This window comes from Aquila chrysaetos, chromosome 17 (assembly GCF_900496995.4).
Source record: "Aquila chrysaetos chrysaetos chromosome 17, bAquChr1.4, whole genome shotgun sequence".
Taxonomy (NCBI): domain Eukaryota; kingdom Metazoa; phylum Chordata; class Aves; order Accipitriformes; family Accipitridae; genus Aquila; species Aquila chrysaetos.
Window position 1 is genome coordinate 21,066,101 of NC_044020.1, and position 17,910 is coordinate 21,084,010.

At 41.0% G+C, this 17,910-nt stretch overlaps 1 protein-coding gene across 6 annotated transcripts in view; it reads right to left on the minus strand.

Moving 5' to 3' along the window:
- Nucleotides 1–14,301, minus strand: part of TULP3 (TUB like protein 3) — a 33,827-nt gene extending 19,526 nt beyond the window's left edge. The window contains exon 1 of one of the 6 annotated variants that reach the window (XM_030040676.1): nucleotides 14,090–14,301. Coding sequence is in view for 3 of the 6 variants with exons in the window: in XM_030040673.2 (XP_029896533.1) it covers nucleotides 13,654–13,694 (41 nt within the window). In the remaining 3 variants the exon portion in view is untranslated. Of the gene's footprint in view, nucleotides 1–12,981; nucleotides 13,207–13,288; nucleotides 13,309–13,653; nucleotides 13,782–13,999; nucleotides 14,035–14,089 lie in introns of those variants that run through there. The other 5 variants (XM_030040675.1, XM_030040673.2, XM_030040674.2 and 2 more) reach the window with 5 other exon arrangements.
- Between the last annotated feature and the right edge of the window lie 3,609 nt (nucleotides 14,302–17,910).

Genomic DNA, 17,910 nt, shown 5'->3' on the forward strand with positions numbered 1-17,910 from the left:
AGAGAAAGAAACAAATTGATTATTGCTAGCAAATAATTTGCATTATAAGAGCACAGGATATTCACAGACTACGACTTCACCGTCAAGACTTTAAAACAACTGTAAGATATAACTTCTATCCCATGAGAAGACCAAGTTACAAGGCATTAAAAAACAAAACATACTTCATATTCTGCCATAAATAGGACCAAATGGTAATTTAATCACCTTAGTAAACTGTTCTGAAAACATTTTGTAAGCAAAAAAGGCTTTGTTACCGATGGACGGATTATAAGCCACTATTGAGGTGGGCTATGAGACAATTCATATGCGAAGGCTTAGCACAGTTCAAACCAATTCAGTAAAGTCCCTGTTCCTTCACAAAATACCCAATTCCAAATTAACTCAGAATTTTAGGTTTTATCTTGGAGTCAAACCTACACCATCTTCTCCTCCTGCCAGACTTCCCAGAACTACTGTTAATACCTGAGAGAATCTGTATTTACAACAGCTGATATTAATTCCTAGAGAAGAAAAAAATAATTATTTCACTATTTAAGTGTTTTATAGATAACTTTCATAAGAACTTTAGTTTTTCATTCTAAGTTGTGTTCCATATAGACTGCCCATTTCGTTTTGCACGATAATGAATTATTACATAAAGTGCAATTTAGAGCAGTTATACACAGCTTTGACAAAGACCTCTCTGGAAGTGAGAAAGCATCAGGAAGAAGACACTTAATACAAGAAACAGACAAACATTATATATTTTATTGATGGCAGGCAGAAAAACAGGGCTAACCAAAATTTCCATTTAAACAGGAAATTCTCTGTCTGGTCTAGGTATGCAGAAATGTCCAATGACATGAAGTCACAAGCTGGCAGACAGTGCTGAATATAACCCTAACAAGGAAAACCGGAGAGATGGAGAGAGGTGGGGGTGGGGTTTCTGCAAAACACATGCCGTGGAAATTGGATCACAGCATGTCGAGCTGACAAGAGGAGAAAGGGCTCAGAGTCCCCTTAACCCCTAGTAAATCCACATTTGACTCAACTTCCAGGCAAGCAGACGACAGATCAGAGGTCCTTACAGACCACCCTAGCCAACACAGGCCCTGTTCTGGAAGGCTGAAATGTGTAGGAAAAGAGTTTTGTATACACATATTAAATATAACAGTTTATATACTCTAAAATTGATGCTTACTGCCCAACGAATAGTACTTTAAAACAAGTTACCACTGCCATTGTTTTTTTACTTCGCAGTTTTCTTATTTCTATAATGTTTTGGTAATGTATTTCAAATATCATCACATAACAGGTAGAGGACCTTGAAAACACCTTGCTTCTAAAAACTGATGTTACTCCTCACATAAACCAGAAATACGTAGCACCTTGGATTCAAAGGCAATGGAGGGCCTGGAAAAATTAATGTTTTTCTTGAAGAGGAATGGAAAGCTATTGCATGTCCCCACAGCAACAGTTACAGTAATACAGTTGTCTCCACCTGAAAACATCCACAATTTAAGAAAGAAACATGCAGAGACATATCTACTGAATGCAGCAAGGTATACATTATCTGCCACATGAAACTTCAACATAACGTTAAAATGTGACATGCTTTTTATTTAAAGCATAGGTGATAGAAAAAGCCATCTTTGGCAAAGTCTGAAAAATGCTTGAAAGCTCCAGTTAAAACATTCATGACCAGAAAAAAAAGAAGGGGGGGGGGAAGGAATATTCATTTTCATATGCCTACTGACTTAAGAAATAGATGACATTTGTTAACTGCAGTCAAGAGTTTGTTCTAAAGCAATATATGTAGCTCTGGTCAATATTAGATTTACAGACACATTCTTATATCATTAAAAAGAACTACAAAGATGTCCTGTGTAGATACAAACTACTGTCTGTGGTTTTGTTGCTTTTCCTAGTAGAAAATGCATCCCCAACAATTTGAATCTCTTCTTCAGAAAATAAAAAGAAATAAAAACACTACCACATTTGGAAATAAGTTTCCAGGTTTTCCTTTTTACCTGGAAGATAGAAAAAGGCTGAAATATTAGGACTTGCATACACACCTTGCGGAAACCCTCAATAAAAATTATTTACTTTGTATTTTTAAATTATTGCCTAGCCACACTGGAATAAAGTTACGTAATGTCAAAAGACGGGCCTGAAGACTGTTGGAACAGGACCATAATGCAGACTACACAATGCCTCACCTCCAACCGCTTAACTAAGACTCAAACATGGTTGAAATACATAAAGACTTTAAGAGATCACAGAGCTTGATAAAGCAAAAAGATAACAAGAGTGTTCTCTTTTACAGTTTACTACTAAACACAGAACAAAATCACCTCGTAGCAGGCCACAACATGAAAGCTGCCATCAATCCTTCTCATTATAAAGTGCAAGGATTCACACAAGGAGCAAAATAAAAAGAAACAATTAAAGCCATGAGCATTGTGGCACTGTAAATAGCGCTAAAAGAAAAAATTTACACTATTTTTATTTACTCCTCCTGCAACCTTCCACCCAGCATTTGGTCATCATTAAAGTGTAAGAATAACCAGACAAAAAAGAGCTCCCCACACATACACACACTTCAAACTTTTTTCCACCCACCACAGCAGGGTTGGTGTTATTACAGACCTTACAGGAAAAGGCTGTGCCAGTCACTCCCACAGCTCACCACTAAGGAATGCAAGTAGTGTGCTAATACAGCTGCAGGCTTCAACCACCAATCCTCCTTCAGATGGACTGACTACACAGACCAGTACATCTAAGTGCTCTTCGGACATGCCCATGCAAAACCACTATGCTCTTCGCTATGCTTTTCTATTTGAAGGGTTTACATGCAATAAGAGGAATTAAATATCCAGTAGGAACAGGAAAAATAAGCAGCATTTGCATAGCTACAACACCACAGTTCAAAACGGGGGAAAAAACCCCAAAACCAACACGACCACCAAACCAGCCACCCATTTACCTTTGATAAATAAGAACTGAAAACATTCAAGTAGCCTGTCACCATCCTCCTCTTCCCAGCCACTGCAGCAGAGCACGCTATAGCAGACCCTGCCCACTGATTCCTCTGCTACATTTACCAGAACCCACTAGCTCTCCTACTAAAGCTGCATGACAGGTAATGGACTCATGCCACAGGGAAAGGAAAAATTACTCAGAATGTAACACAGAAGTAAAGACTAATGATTATCCAGGATACAGAATAAAAAAGACAGTAGGAAAGCAACTATTTAACAAAACCACTCAACTGAGAAGGTACAACAGCATGCCTGAATATGGGAGAAAACAGCAAAACATGAAGGGGTTCACAGATCCATTCCTCCTCATCGATCCATTTCCAAAGTCAACACAGAAGCAAAATGTTTTAGTTTTAACTGATACCACCTCAAATTACTGCTGAAATCAAAATTAGCCTTGTTTGCATATCATAAGCAGAAATTAAAGTGTTGTAACAGGAATATGAACAACAAATTTATTATAGATGTGTTTATTTGGTCTTCCCTAACCATTTTCAGAATATCAAACTAACTAACCACAACAAAGAGATAACTCACAAGTTATTTAACGGATGTTCATATACGCAATTAAAGCTTCATTTTTATGCAGTTTATTTTCATTTCTGTAAAAGGGCATACTATATCTATTGACACTTCTTTCAGAACAGATGTATCATTTCTCAACAACACACTGCAATTTTGGAATTACAAACTATGTTGTAAAGCACACATATGGACAGGCAGAGTTAACACTCCTGTTTTCATTGCAACTTCTCTGTGTTCCTGAATATACTATGCCTAAAAAATCCCAAATCGTTACATTCTAAGCACTTGGCAATAATTACCATTGAATCAGCCAAATACAAACTCACAGTACAATGCAAGTCTGAGAATAATGAAAAACCCTGATATTAAAGCAGGAGACCATAGAAAACAGGGCAAGAAATTAATCCACCAGTCTGAAAATAGTCTTCTCATTCTGTCCGAGGTCCACACAAGAGAAAGGACTATGAAGAACTGAAGAGGGTTCTGCAGAAAGCTGAACAAGTTGACCAAGGACTGGAAAATGTACGTCTTAGCAAGATTTGAATGCATCCTCCAGTTTATTCAAGAGAAGATTAATCAATACGCTCCACTGTTTTCCATGGATTTGAGGCCACCAACGACTATTGATGAGAGAGGAGAAGACAACGAAGTCCAGTCATACATAACTGAAGCTAAACAAATTCAGACTGCAAATAAAATTTTTATTTAACACTGTGACTAATTAATCACTGGCATACATCATGGAGCTATGGATTTTCAACAGAAAACAACAGGTTTTAATCAAGGTTGAATATTATTATGCTAAAAACTGCTGTTAGGGAGTAAGGCTATGGTCCACCTCAGATTTCAGGTGTGGTTATTGCAGATGGGAGAGCTAAGCATTCTGCTTTCAAGTTATATCAAGGGACCAATTAAGTCCCCTTTATATACTGACTGTTGAAGCTGTAAAGAGGCAAATAAAAGTTGCCCTTATTATGGACTAGTTTTGCAAGGAATTGACTGGTTGCAGCTGTGAGTGAGAGGCAGCAAGCAAAGGAAGCAAGAAAAGCCACAGCAAGAGCAGCCCATGGAGACAAAATGTTCTACATGATCCAGAATTCACTGGAAAGACAGATTTGAAATATGTTAAACAAAGGAAAAAAAAAACCTCATGATAGTTTTTCCCACATTCAACAAAATAGGTACATTCCTCATACGTCCACTATAGAAATACTCTACTCCGTTTTTCCTCCTGAACAAGCAATGGAGCAAGGCCTTGCAGATTTAAAAGTTTCCCAGATAGCTAAAGCTATTCTGCAATTCAAGTAGTTACAGGTTTGATAAATAAAGAGTAAGGTTCTCTGGCCTCTTTTAAGCAGAAAGTCAGACTAGCTGACAGAAACAGATCCCGCCCCAACCTTAAAAGAAATCTGACCCAAGAGAAGGAAAGATAGCTTGTTTTCACTGTTCTAAGCTTCTTTAGAGCATATATTAGCACTGTATATGCACTGAATTCTTGGTGAGGGAAATTCAGGAAGTATCACCTGTTTATGCACAGCTCTAGGGAAGGTACTAAATATTCAGATACTCTGTAACTTGGCAGAGAGATTCAGGGAAAGTGTCCAGCAGAAACTTTTAGCTTACTTTAAAGTGGACTAGATTTTGAGTTTACTGCGCCTTATCACAAACAAGCTTGATATTTTATAACAGTCTGATACATAAATCCTTAACAAACACAATCTTTCAATATTGATGGGAATATGAACCTATACATTAACAATAAAGATCCTTAAATTTTTAGCTCTTTCCATTGCTCTACTTCCTTTAAAGGAACTCCAAGGCACAATAAACTAACACCATTTTCATCCACAAATGTCCCAGAATTCCCAACATCTTATGTTCCATTTCTCACTCCACAGAGGGCTGCTTCCATCAGGAGTCTAACAAAGCTCACGTAACTCCTTTTTTCTTTGCAGGACAGTTTGTTAATGTGGTAGCAGCAGTTATGCCTCTGAGCAATACTCCCAGAGCTTAAGAATCAGGGAATGAGAAGAATGTGGCTTCTGGCACATATTTTTGTCCACTAGATTTTATTTTTAGATGTAGAAGCGCAAGTAAAAGCAACTTCAGTATGAAATGTGGAGTCAGCTAGTATGAAAGGGGTTTCACTCTTAACTCTCCAAAGAGCTTTCCTAGGAATTGTTGTCCTCATCTGAACTACAGCTATGAAGGAAAACAGAAACTGTAGAAAAGAGATCATTTGAAGAAGGATTCTTATTTTTTAAAAGATATATTCCAAACAAAAATTGCAATACTTGCTCTGGAAACTGGTTGAAGAATAAAATTTATCTTTAATGCACCTTCTAATCCACAAAAGGGAGGAGTCCCATCTGCTTTCCTTGCAACTGACACAATTGTAATTGTTCATTTCTGGGAAAATGCGTAACATAGCATCCACAGGAGTGAGGATTATCAATTTTTTCTGCCTTCCCCAAGGCAGAAGAGTGGGGGTTTTTGGCAAACATGGGATATTCTTTCCTTCATAATTAAATTAACTGCCAGTAAATCTTCCAAGGTAAACTGGATCTGCTGCAAATCAGCCATAAAACGCCACACCCATTTCTGAGTGACACAGCTCAGTTTGCATCAACATTTCAGTTATAAGTTATTTTCAAGCAGTTGATTATTTCAACAAGGGCAAGTTTTAGCCTCTGTCTGGCTTTTTTACAAAAAGAATCCTTCTTCCAGTGAAATCAGTTTTACCTTTGATTTCCGCCCCCCCCCCCAAGAAACATGCACAGATTTCTAATGCCAAGAGCATACTGTTTTGAGACAGGTTTCACAAAACTTCTTTGGCAAGTTTTTCACCTACTTAACATATTATGGGAACATTGACAGGGCAATAGTGAACACTTAATTTTGGAAGCAATTCTGAATGACTGAATATATTACCATGAATAAAGACTGTCTTGGATATGCTTTAATACACAAATTATGTTCCATGTGATAAAGATTGAATAAGACTTACCTCAGAATATTTGAAAAGTATAAAATAAACTAATAAGAACAATAAAGTCAACTGTGAGACCAGGGTGGAGTGGGGGAAGCAGAAAGACAAGCATCTAGATCTGTATGTCCTACTCCACTTTAAAATACACCTGAATCCTTTAGGCATTGCATGTTCCTATCAATAACTTGCAGCAACTATCTGAACGATTTACAACTTACTAAAGAAGATCCTAAAGAAACACAATGGCAAATTAGTCCTTTAAAACTTTGGCTTCTACCTACCTCTGAGTTTAAAAAATGGCACTTCACTATGGAATTATCAGGTACTTTAAAGTCACACGGACTAGAAGCATGCCAAAAGCACCCAAACCAAAACACTCCCCTCCCTATCCCAAACTGAAGCAAGCTGGCGCTCTGAAGAATATATATATGGATACGTTTTGCCTTTGTGGCAAAACAGCTGCCCCAACAACTCAGAGCTATAGGAAAACTGTGCTGAAGAAAGGAATTAAAGAGAAAACAATCCGAGATACACAAGTGCTACAGAAAAACCTTTTGTTATAAAACATGAACAGGTTAATAATTATTTTTGTTGGCTAAAACCAAGAAAGTGGTGAATTTAATCCAAACCTATCCTTGCAGCACCATGTTCTCCATACTTGCATAATGCAATAATGCCATTAAATGCACAATGCCCTAATAGTAAGTGAAGTGTACCTGAAAGTAACGGGCTGTTTGGGTTATAACAGCTCAGCAAGAACACAGTACATTTGGCCTAAAGGAGTTCCTTTGAAAACGCATGCATTTTGAGGTGACTGCTCATGTGCCAAATGCAACTAGGTGAATCGTGATGCAGTCTAGTCCTGACTGACTGCAGCAAGTTAATGCAGAAAAGAGTATTTATCAGTACAGGAGACACAAAATTCTTTTGTTTACAATACTCGTTCCAGCGATTTTGTAAGGTAAAATGAAACGGTGTAGGCAAGGTGAAACGACCACTCAGAAGAATCACCCCTATCTTCAGTTTCAAAATGGTATCCATGGAAACACAAAACCCTAGTATAAAATTATCATCTCACAAATGCAACAGGATACACTCTGCATTATTACATACCTACACAAACACATCTTGAAATAGGAAGAACTAATGTGGTAGGAGATTGTGAGGCGAACTAAACAGGAACCTGCTAGTAAAGTAACAGAACATTGAGAAATGAAGATTCTGTGGGAGAAAAGTTGAATTATGGTGAAACAAAGAATAAAGCATATGCTGTCTGATGAGATTCCTTTTTCAGAAATGGATTGATACTGTCTTGGTGGACAACAAGTTGACCATGAGCCAGCAATGCACCCTCAAGGCAAAGGTGGCTAAGAGCATCCTGGGCTGCATTAGGAAAAGCACTGCCAGCAGGTCAAGGGAGGTGACCCCACCTCTCTGCTCAGCACTGGTGAAGCCACACGTGAATTGCTGTGTCCGGTTCTGGGCTCCTCGGCGCAAGAAAGATATGGACATACCAGAACAAGTCCATCAAAGGGCCAGAAAGATGATTAAGGGACCAGAGTATCTTTCACATGAGGTGAGGCTGAGAGAACTGGGACGGTTCAGCCTGGAGAAGCAAAGGCTCAGAGGGGATCTTATCCATGTGTATGGATGGAAGGGTGTAAAGGAGATAAAGCCAGTAGTGCCTACTGACAGGGCAAGAGGCAATGGACACAACCTAAACCACATGAAATTCTATGCAAATGCAAGAAAAAACTTTTACTGAGAGAGTGACCAAACACTGGAACAGGTTGCCCAGGAAGGTTGTAGAGTCTCCGTCTTTGGAGATATTCAAAACCTGACTGGACATTGTCCTGTGCAACCTGCTCCAGCTGATCCTGCTTGAGCAGTGGGGTTGGACCAGATGATCTCAAGAAGCCTCTTTCAACCTCCATGATTCTGCGATTCTGTCTGTTTGGGTTCTGGAGATCACAAGATAAATGGAGACAGTTTAGAGCCCGAGTCCGACAGAACAAACTGGATGACAATAAAGAATACAGGCTGTTACAAGAAAATGCGACAGGAACACAAGCATCATGAAAAGGTTAAATTCTGAGCTCAGAAATATTTTGACTACTGTACTGCTTAGAGTTTCATATGCCATTCAAAAACTAACTCACCAGATACCAAAGATTAGCTCCTCCTACTTGGAACAAGGGAACAGAGCAATGAAAATAAAGCAACACTCTCTGGACAAAAGCTAGTAGATCTTCTATCTGGACTATAAAGAAGAGTGCAAACAAAAGCCTGTGTCATTCTCTACTGTACTATACTGGGAGAACAAAAAGTAGAATCTGGTTTTCGTTAGCCAGAAAAGTCTCAAGGAATTAATCACAGCATGCCTAAAGTGAAAGGAGTATTCTTTTCCTGGAAGGAAGGCCAAGAGAAGCCAGAAATCCACGCAGGCCATGAACCATTAAAGCCATCACGGATGCTGGGAGGGTGGCACAGAGGAAGACAACCATAAGAATAAGAATATGCACATAAGTTCATCTTTAAGTGTGTAGCCAAACAGGGGGTTTTAAACTGGGGGTTTATTACAGTATTTGTAAGAAAAGGGAAACAAGGAATCTCCTGCCAGGCACATTCCTTTGAGAGTTCACAGCTGGTGACTCCTTGAGTAAGGACTTTTCAGCTCTTACCCACCAATACAACTGCAAAATGCTGTGCTTCCAAAATCATGTTTATTCAGGTAAATTGAAAGAAACTGAGGTTTCTGCTAAGGAAAAGAAAGAGATATTTATTCCATAAGCAGAACACCAGCTTTCTATTTAATGTCCTCTCAACTACACACTCCAAAATCCAGGGTCATTTCATTTATAGAAATTGCTCTACCAAGGAAAGAGCAAAGCAAGATCCATGGGGCCTTAGAATTCTAACTCCTATGATCTTCTGTTCATGAATTATTAAACCTTGCCTGTCACTTTTGTTGAGGTCATACCCCATTACAACATGAAACCAGTGAAATGTAAAGCTGTTGCTAGGAGAGAATAGCAACTAAGTCAGCAGTTAAATAGCACACAGTATGCTTAAACCAGACTAGGTAACAAAACTCAAAGTTCCCCAAAAATAACTGTATCACACTTCATGCCACGATTTGCACTTGTTTTATAGTCTTTCAAACTCAAAATGGGGGAAGGAACATAAATGAAATTTTCTGAACTGACACTGTAGAACTGATAGTGGACTTTTAGTCCCAGTCCAGTTTTTTTTTTATTTTTAAAAGATTGAAAGGGAAAGCCATTAAACAGATAGAAACAGCAAAATCTAATTACCATCCCAAACTAGGTGACTCAGCAAGATACTGCTGCTAGATTTAGATTCTTGTTCTTTTTTTGCCTCAGATTTCACATAAGAATGCTAAATGGGAAAGGAGTGCAGAAGTGACCACAGACTTCAGCAAATCCACTTCTAAGAGAATTCATCCCATCACCCAATTACAACACAATCAAGTTTTATTTTGGATATCACCCAACTGTGCCTCAGTGACAAGACAAGAGTCTGGAGCTATCCCAGTGCAAGTCTGGTTGCAGAAAGTTTTCACACATACAAAGTCATAATTATGTTGAAATCAGGGCACTTGTCCCTCCTACAGATGCCATACCAACAGTGGTTAAGAAAAAAAAAAAAAAAGCAGGAGAAGAGAAAAATAATGGTTGTGGTTGACCCATAAAGATGGGTCATCAGTAACCTAAATTCTAAATTGTAAGAGATGGGAGAAGAACTTATTAGAAACTGAAGAGACAATTCAAACAAGGTTCAACTTTAAGACAATTCTTTCATTGTTCTAACAATTGCAGTTACCAAGTGCATTTCAAGTTGTATTTGGAAATTTTAGTGACAGATGTAACAGCGGTGCTACTTTTTCTCTCTTGCCACTGCTGTCTACACTATAGAAGTGAGGCGATTCCTTTTTCATTCACACCAAGCACAGCGGCATCAAATTGCAGTCGCAAAAGGTTTTCTTTTCTTTCTAAACCATACTCCTAGGAGTACATCTCAGCCACATTTATAAAATATTTACAGATTTATCTCATTTTGGACAGATTTCTTGGTTATAATTTTCAGACTTGAAAGGGGTGAAGCAAACAAGATATTAAGCCAGTTCTCTTATCTAAGGATAAGATTTGCAGAATTATAAATCCTGGAATTTACAAAACAGTGCTTGTTAATTTCAAGAAGCTCACCCGTGGCCAAATAAAAATACCCAAGGACTAACAGAGATGCTGATAGGCTTTTAAAAGGAAATCTAAACTTCTCTGTCTTCTCTGAATTACAAGTATAGCTAAAATCATTAGCAAAGTATTTTGGTTTTTTTTCCCAAAATTATAATTTAGGTGCAATCTATACAAAACAGTCAAGCCCAGCAGCCACCAAGACTCCCAACAACTTCAACTACACTAGGGTTTTTCAAATATTGAAAGGGCTTTTGGCTGGACAACAATATATGAAATGACTTTTGAACCTTGTTCAGTCCATGGGCTCATAATCTTTTGAAAATTGAGCTTATTGACAATAGGCCCTCTTTCTCCATTAATTTTTGAAGACACTGAGGAAGTATCCCAGAGTTCCTAGGTTCACAGGCTGAAAACCACTAACTCATGCATGTCTAGTCACCCAAGCATCCAAATTACGGGAGGGACCGCTGTAGCTGACACCCAGTTTTGTAGTTCCTGTAGACTCAGTCAAGATTTTTGCACCTTGAAATGATGTTCTTTATACGTGACATCTGCAAGTCAGAAGCTAAAACACGTTTGGAAGGCAGCATGTGGGAAGCTTTAAGTATTCCTGTATACTGTGTGATTAGTATGCAAAAAGCTGAAGTTCATCAGTCTCCCAGATTCTAAAATACATACTACTATTAAAGAACCAAATTACCTCCTCAATATTTTAGAAGCTTACAGTGACTTAGAATTACGTTTATCTGAATGCTTCTACTGTATTCAACATTATTAATTTCATGTTAGGTCTCAAAACGGACTTTCCCAAATGAAGAGAGAAGGTATAGCACTTACCAAAACTATGAAACAGCACTATGAACCTTATAATTTTCTAAAGCATTAAGACAGTTGTGCCATATCTACTGGAAAGTCAATCAAACTTTAAAATGAACTTGAGTAATTTCAATTGCAGCCACCTCAAATGGAAGATAGGTCAACACAACGCCATAGTTTCAAGGGATAGCCTGTTCAGAGATGGCCTAAAGCCAAGATCTCAGCTGTCTACCCATCACCAAGTATCCCACTGCACATATACAAAACTGTATGCATTTATTTCTGACTTGTTCACTTCTGTCCACCAGAAATAAAATACTTTTTATATCTTAATGTGTATTTTACATATTGCTCAATAGTAAAGGTATTCCACCTCAGGGGGAAAAAAAAAAAAAAAAAGGCAAAAAAAAGCTGCCAACTGGTTCCCAGGTACAGCTTTTTTAAACTTTACAGGTAGTATCTCCATCGCTATGAACTGCCGGTTATTATGTATCACATTTACTTGTTCTATACAAACCACTGTTTGGACAACTGACAATTATTTTACCAAACAAGAGTTCTAATGACTACATTAGTGATTTACGGACAATTTTACTATTCTCTTCTTAGAAAAAGAAGATCCTTCTTAAGAACACAATCTTTTATCTTCCTGCAATTTATTATAGTGCTGCTGAACATTCTAAGCTCAGTCAGACCCCTAAAAATAATAGGCCTTAAGGACCTATTTAAAAATTACATACTTTCATTTAGGTTCATGTATTCTAGTTTTCTTCCTTTAACCATAGAGACTAAGAAAGTTAAGGAAATGGATTGTTTGTTTAATAAACTGGGGGTGGGAGGGAAACAGCTATCACATGAACTGACATTACTGTTAGGCTGTTTCTGTGAGGCCCCCAGAGAAGTATGCAAAACAAGTTTCTTAGCAGAAAGAAATTATACTAGTACAACTGTTATCAGAAAAGTAGCATCATTTCCCGTAGCTTCAACTCTGTCAAACTTAAGTGTCTAATATCTATGCAAGGAAATTTATGTGTGTCTGGTCATCAGTTTTTCAAAAACTGTTTCCAGAATTGGTATACAAACCTCAGCCTTTAGAGTCTGCGTAAAGAAGTCATCTTCTAATGTTTCACAGCATATTTGGTGGACCCAAGCAGTCACAGGACCCCTCCTAAGCCTATTGCCTCTTTTCACCCTCAACTAAAATTACCAAGCATATGTCATAAACAAATACTGTTTCTCCTCAGCACTGTGTTCATTATAGCTCAACTACTAGAAGTTCAGGTTTCTCTCTTTACTTGCTTTTCCTTTCCCCATCCATCCATCAGAGGCACAAAAGATATTTTTTTCCTGTGTTTTTACAATCACACTAATTCTGTCAAAACCCATTTTCCCTGCCTGCCTGTATCCTCACGTTTAGTTTCCAACAATTCCGGTTTTGAGCTATTCAAGTGCCACAGGCGCAACCTCTTCCCAAGATCTCTTCTCCGAAGTCCGCAGTCATTTTTCCTATTACATCAGTGATGTTACTTCAGTTATTCTTCCCTGCTTCTCGCAACGGCGTACCGAGCACGTTGCCATATACCCCAAGAGCTTCACCAGGAACAGAAGAGCAGAATAACACCGCAAAAAAATGCTCCGCAGCAACGCCTAGAAACAACCCGAGCGGGCCGAGACCCCGCAAAACCAGTTTAACGCGGGAGCATCGAGACGATGCGCACCGGGGAACGAGGAAGCCTCAAGCACGCAGAACGCGGCAGGGCGCTCCGCGGCTGTTACGCGCCCGCTGGAAGCGGCTGTTCTGAGGCAGCGTCGCCTCAGCACCCGGCCGAGCGGAGCGGCGGGTGCGCGTACGGGCACGCCGTTAGCCGTTACCGGCTGCGGTGGCGGCGGACAGGCGCGACCGGCTCTGCGCGGCCCGGCACCGGCCCGGGCGGGGCCGCCTCCCCGAAACCGCGCTCGCCCGCCCGCCGGGAGCGGAGCGGGAAACGCCGCCCCGGGCCGTCCTCGCCGAGGCGCGGGGCCGGGCCCGAGGCAGCCCCGCAGCGCCCGGGCCGTGCGGTCGCGCGGTCCCGCCGCCCCTCACCTGCCGCCGGCGGGGCCGCCTCGGCCCCTCGCGCTCTCCATCCCCGGCCCCGCCGTTGCTACGGGGCCCCGGCCTCCCCGCTATCCTTAGCGACGGAACTCGGCACTGAGGCGCGGCGCCATTGGCCGAAGGCGCAGCACGCCGCCCGCCCATTGGCCACCGAGCCCCTCCGCGGGGAGGGGCGAGCCCCGCACATGCGCGAGGCCCGGCCCGCCGAGCCCAGGCCCGCCCCCTCCCTTCCCTCCGCCGCCGCGGGGCTGGAGGAACGGCCGCCGGCGGGAGGCTCGCCGGTACGAAAGCTCTCTTCCGAGCCACCCCGCTCCCACAGGACGCCCGGCCGACGTACCTCCAGCCCCAAGAGAACATCCCCTCGCGCCGTGGCGGCGTTTCCCAGGAGGACCAGCCGGCCGCAGCGGTGGGCTGTGGCGTAAATCACCTCCCCTCTTCGTCCTCGGAGGCGACGTCGTCTACTCGGACGTGTCTCTGCACCTACGAGAGTTAGGGCTGCCGCCGAGCCGGACGTCGGCCTGTCTCCCGGGGGGCTCGGGGCTCACCTTCACCAGGATGTCGGCAGCGCTCAGCTTCCCCCTCTCCCGCAGGTATTGCATTAGACGAGGCCGCCGCCTCCAGGCCACCCTCACTCCGTACTCGTGCTCGGGAGTGTCGGTAACCAGCACTGCTCCCGACTCCCCGCTCCCGCAGGGATCAATTCCGAATGCCAGCTCTTTTTCTGGATGCCAGGCACGGCGGCTACTTGGTGGCAGAGCGCTGCTGCGTCTCCGGTTCCTTACGGAAGGCGCCGGTGGAGTCTCCACATCTGGTGGACTCAAGACTTCTGGCTCCACAGGCAACAAAGGTGTTTCTCTGCAGTTCTCTGGACTGTTCGCCTGGATGTCGGCCTTTGCTGCTGTCCCTTTCTTGGGCTGGCTGCGAGAGCGCTGTGTGTTCTTCCTCACGCGATTCGGACAACCCGAGGGGTGGGCTGCATATCCTTCTGGAGTCTCAAAAGTTAAAGGAGGAAATTTGCAGGCTATAGCTCTTCGGCAAGCTCCTCCTGCGTGAAGCAAACCGTGGCTGGCATCCTGATTCTGGGGTTTGTGAGGACCACGATGCTTCTTCTGGCACGCTGTCAACACCACTGACTTAGTTGTTTCAAATTGTGGGCACACCTGAAAGGAAAGACATAATAGTAAGAAAAAAACCCAACAATTCTCTCCAGATGAAGGATTGCCAGCCTGATTCTTCTCCCCCACCTATCCCGTCTTTTTTCAGTGTGTTCATTAAGCAGGTAATCTGGTCTGCAGCAAAGCAGATCAGTCACTAACCAGAGTACTAAGCAGGACATACCTCTGAACTTCGTCATCTTCTGCCACTCTTCTCTGAAAAGTGACTGGGGTGCAAGTGGGCTATTCTCTGGCGACTTAAAAAGAACTCAAGATGTGGGTTTTAAAGAAAAGCCTAACTGGTGTCTACTCCTCTAACTCCTGCAGGTTCAAAACAGTTCAGAGCTAGATCCTGTTTCTTTCTGTGTCTCGGCGTAACTCTGAATAGATTCAATGAACTACATCCTCAGTCTCCCTGAACGGGTAGATGTTGAACTGAGAGCAATACAAAATGATTAAAAGGATGCCCACTTAGCTCCATCACCTTAGATTACGTTAATATGGCTTTCACAATATTCCCCCAAAACATCTTTACTCCAAAACATAGTTAATCTCTGTATTCTGGAATAACAGATCACCCAAAAGCCACTTCTAAAATCGGCTTTCTATAGAAGATGGTCAAAGCTCAACAATCTATATTTCATTGAAAGATTCTGGAAACCTGGAAGTCCTTCTATTACAGTATTCTTATCTCAGTTGCCACTGAAACAAGTTGACAGAAACTCTGCAGAGGGTGCTTCAAGAAGTTACAAACCTACCAGGATTTTCAAATGGAAAAATATCTAACAGTTTCAGTGCTGATCACTTCAAACAAATTATAGAATCATTGTAGGTTTGGAATCAAAGGGCTAAGTACCAGTGTGGATATTCCCACCTCTTTCAAACAAAAAGAATGCTTATTCACAGCAGTTATTTTACTTAGCGTTTCAGAAGCCATAGAGCTAACTGCCTCAAGCATATTAAAAAAAAAATTAAAGAGGAAAAATTTGAACATGTTCTACTTCAAGGTTAAGGCATCACAAAAATAACTCCAGGTCACCAAGAACAAAGAAATGTTTTATGCAGGTTTGAAACCGTGCTTCCCGAGCCTGCCTTGTGAAAAGCAGAGTGTTGAGCAGCAATAATGCTTAAACAGAGCTCCCCTAGGTGATAACTGTTGTTGTATAGGAACAGTCTGTCTTTGCAGCACTTGTTTGCTTAAAAAAAAAAAAAAAATCTTTACATTACATGATATAAGGAGTATCTTAGGACACTGCAAACAGTCCCTGGAATATTTTTTTTTCCAGACCAGAAAAGGAGCCCATCAGAATAGTGATATAGACAGAAACTGTTCAAAACACACAGAATGGAAAAGAGGGCAGGTTAGAACAAATAGTCCTGAAGTGAAAGCCTATGTTCTCTAAATTTAGCAGCATAAAATTTAAGCAAAGCACCTAGTACTTTTAACATTTGTTAAAATGTTAAATATGTAACATTTAGAGTTCAGCAGTTATTTCAAGCAGCAAGCCAATAAAGTTCCCCCTAATGTTTATTATGTGCAGGATTTTCAGTTGCCACAGAAAACAGCGTTTTCCTGATGGAAATTAGTTTTTCAGAAGACAAATAGTCATATCAATCCATCCACACTGCACACAGTTTTATGCCTTCAAATAACCAAGACCTCAGTGGCTGCAGTTACAGTGTGAGGCCACTCAAGAGCACTTACTTGTGCTTTAAGCAGCTACAATGAATTCAGGTCTGTGCTACTAAATTTTAGTATCCAGAACAGATAGTTTTCTGTTGAGACCTGCGGGAGAAAGGATAATCTGTACCAACCCAGGCAGCAGAGGTGGTGTGGTCTACAGGTTTCGTAGGAACACGTCTTGGATTCTCGGCCGAAGGTAGCAGAGTTTCATAGCAATGGACGGGTCCCTCTTGCGGCCTCTCAAGGAATACCAGCTCTCCCTTTCTGGCCTTGTGGGTAGATTTCTTCTTCGGAGGCATCAAAAGGTAGGGTAAAACCACTTAGAAACCTCATGATGCTTCCTAGAGCCAACTGGAGAAAAAGGAAAGCACCCCCAGGAGATGCCCAAGCGCTCTCAAATCTGTAGAAGGCAAATAAATGGACTTGAAGACAAACTTGTTTGGAAACCTCAGATCTAGTTTTTAACAAAAGTGAAACATGCAACAGTATGGCCTACACATCTCTGTGCAGACTTTTTCCCACCAGTAGTTTTTGAAACTTCTGTCAAATTCCAGGCAGATTTAGAAATGCGCAACAGAATAAATAAATGCTCCAAAGCTTTATAGAAGCCGACAGCCAAATACATTGAGGGAGACAGAGATGCAAACAAACCAAGTGTCCCAGCTGCAAAAGGAGTTCTGAACTGGCCTTTGGGCAAGACCCAACATTACTGGAAAAATTAGTTTCTTATGAAAATACATATTTTAAATATACAAGACAGGCAAACTCACATAGGCATTTTTCTTCATAAAAATATTTTAGAAGTAATTTGAAAGACATCCTTCTATGATAAGGCCTGACTAAAATACTGAAATACAGAACCAACTCTATTTAGAGCAGGCTTGGTTACTGAAATTGTAAGGAAATTCAAGGTGCTGGGAGAGAAGAAAAAAAAATTGGAATGGAAGTAGCTGACTTACTGAACCAGCTGTGTCAAGTCAGCTGTCAAAAAAAAAAATCAAAGAAATAATTTTTTCACATTAGCTCAATACCTAGCCTAGTCACAGACAAAGAATGGTTTAGGAATTGAAAGTCAGAAAAAGTTGGCTTCTTTTTTCAATTTAATCCCTAAAACTGGTTTGTAATGCCAGGATATATTGTAGGGCTCAGATAAGCAGAAGCCCTTCCGTTTCTAGTTGCCAGCTATCTATGCTTTTTAGTTTCAGCAGTTTTTAAATACAGAACATACTTGACGTTTCCCTCCTGTACTCTATATACCTTGCACGATTTTTTTTCTTTTTTTTTTTTTTTTTACCTAGTGAACAACTTTTAGTTGGAAAGACATTGAATTCCATTTTCCATCCCAAAGCAGACGAGCACAGACAAGGAATTTCAAAGAGAACCTTTTTCGGAAAAACGCATTCTCTTACC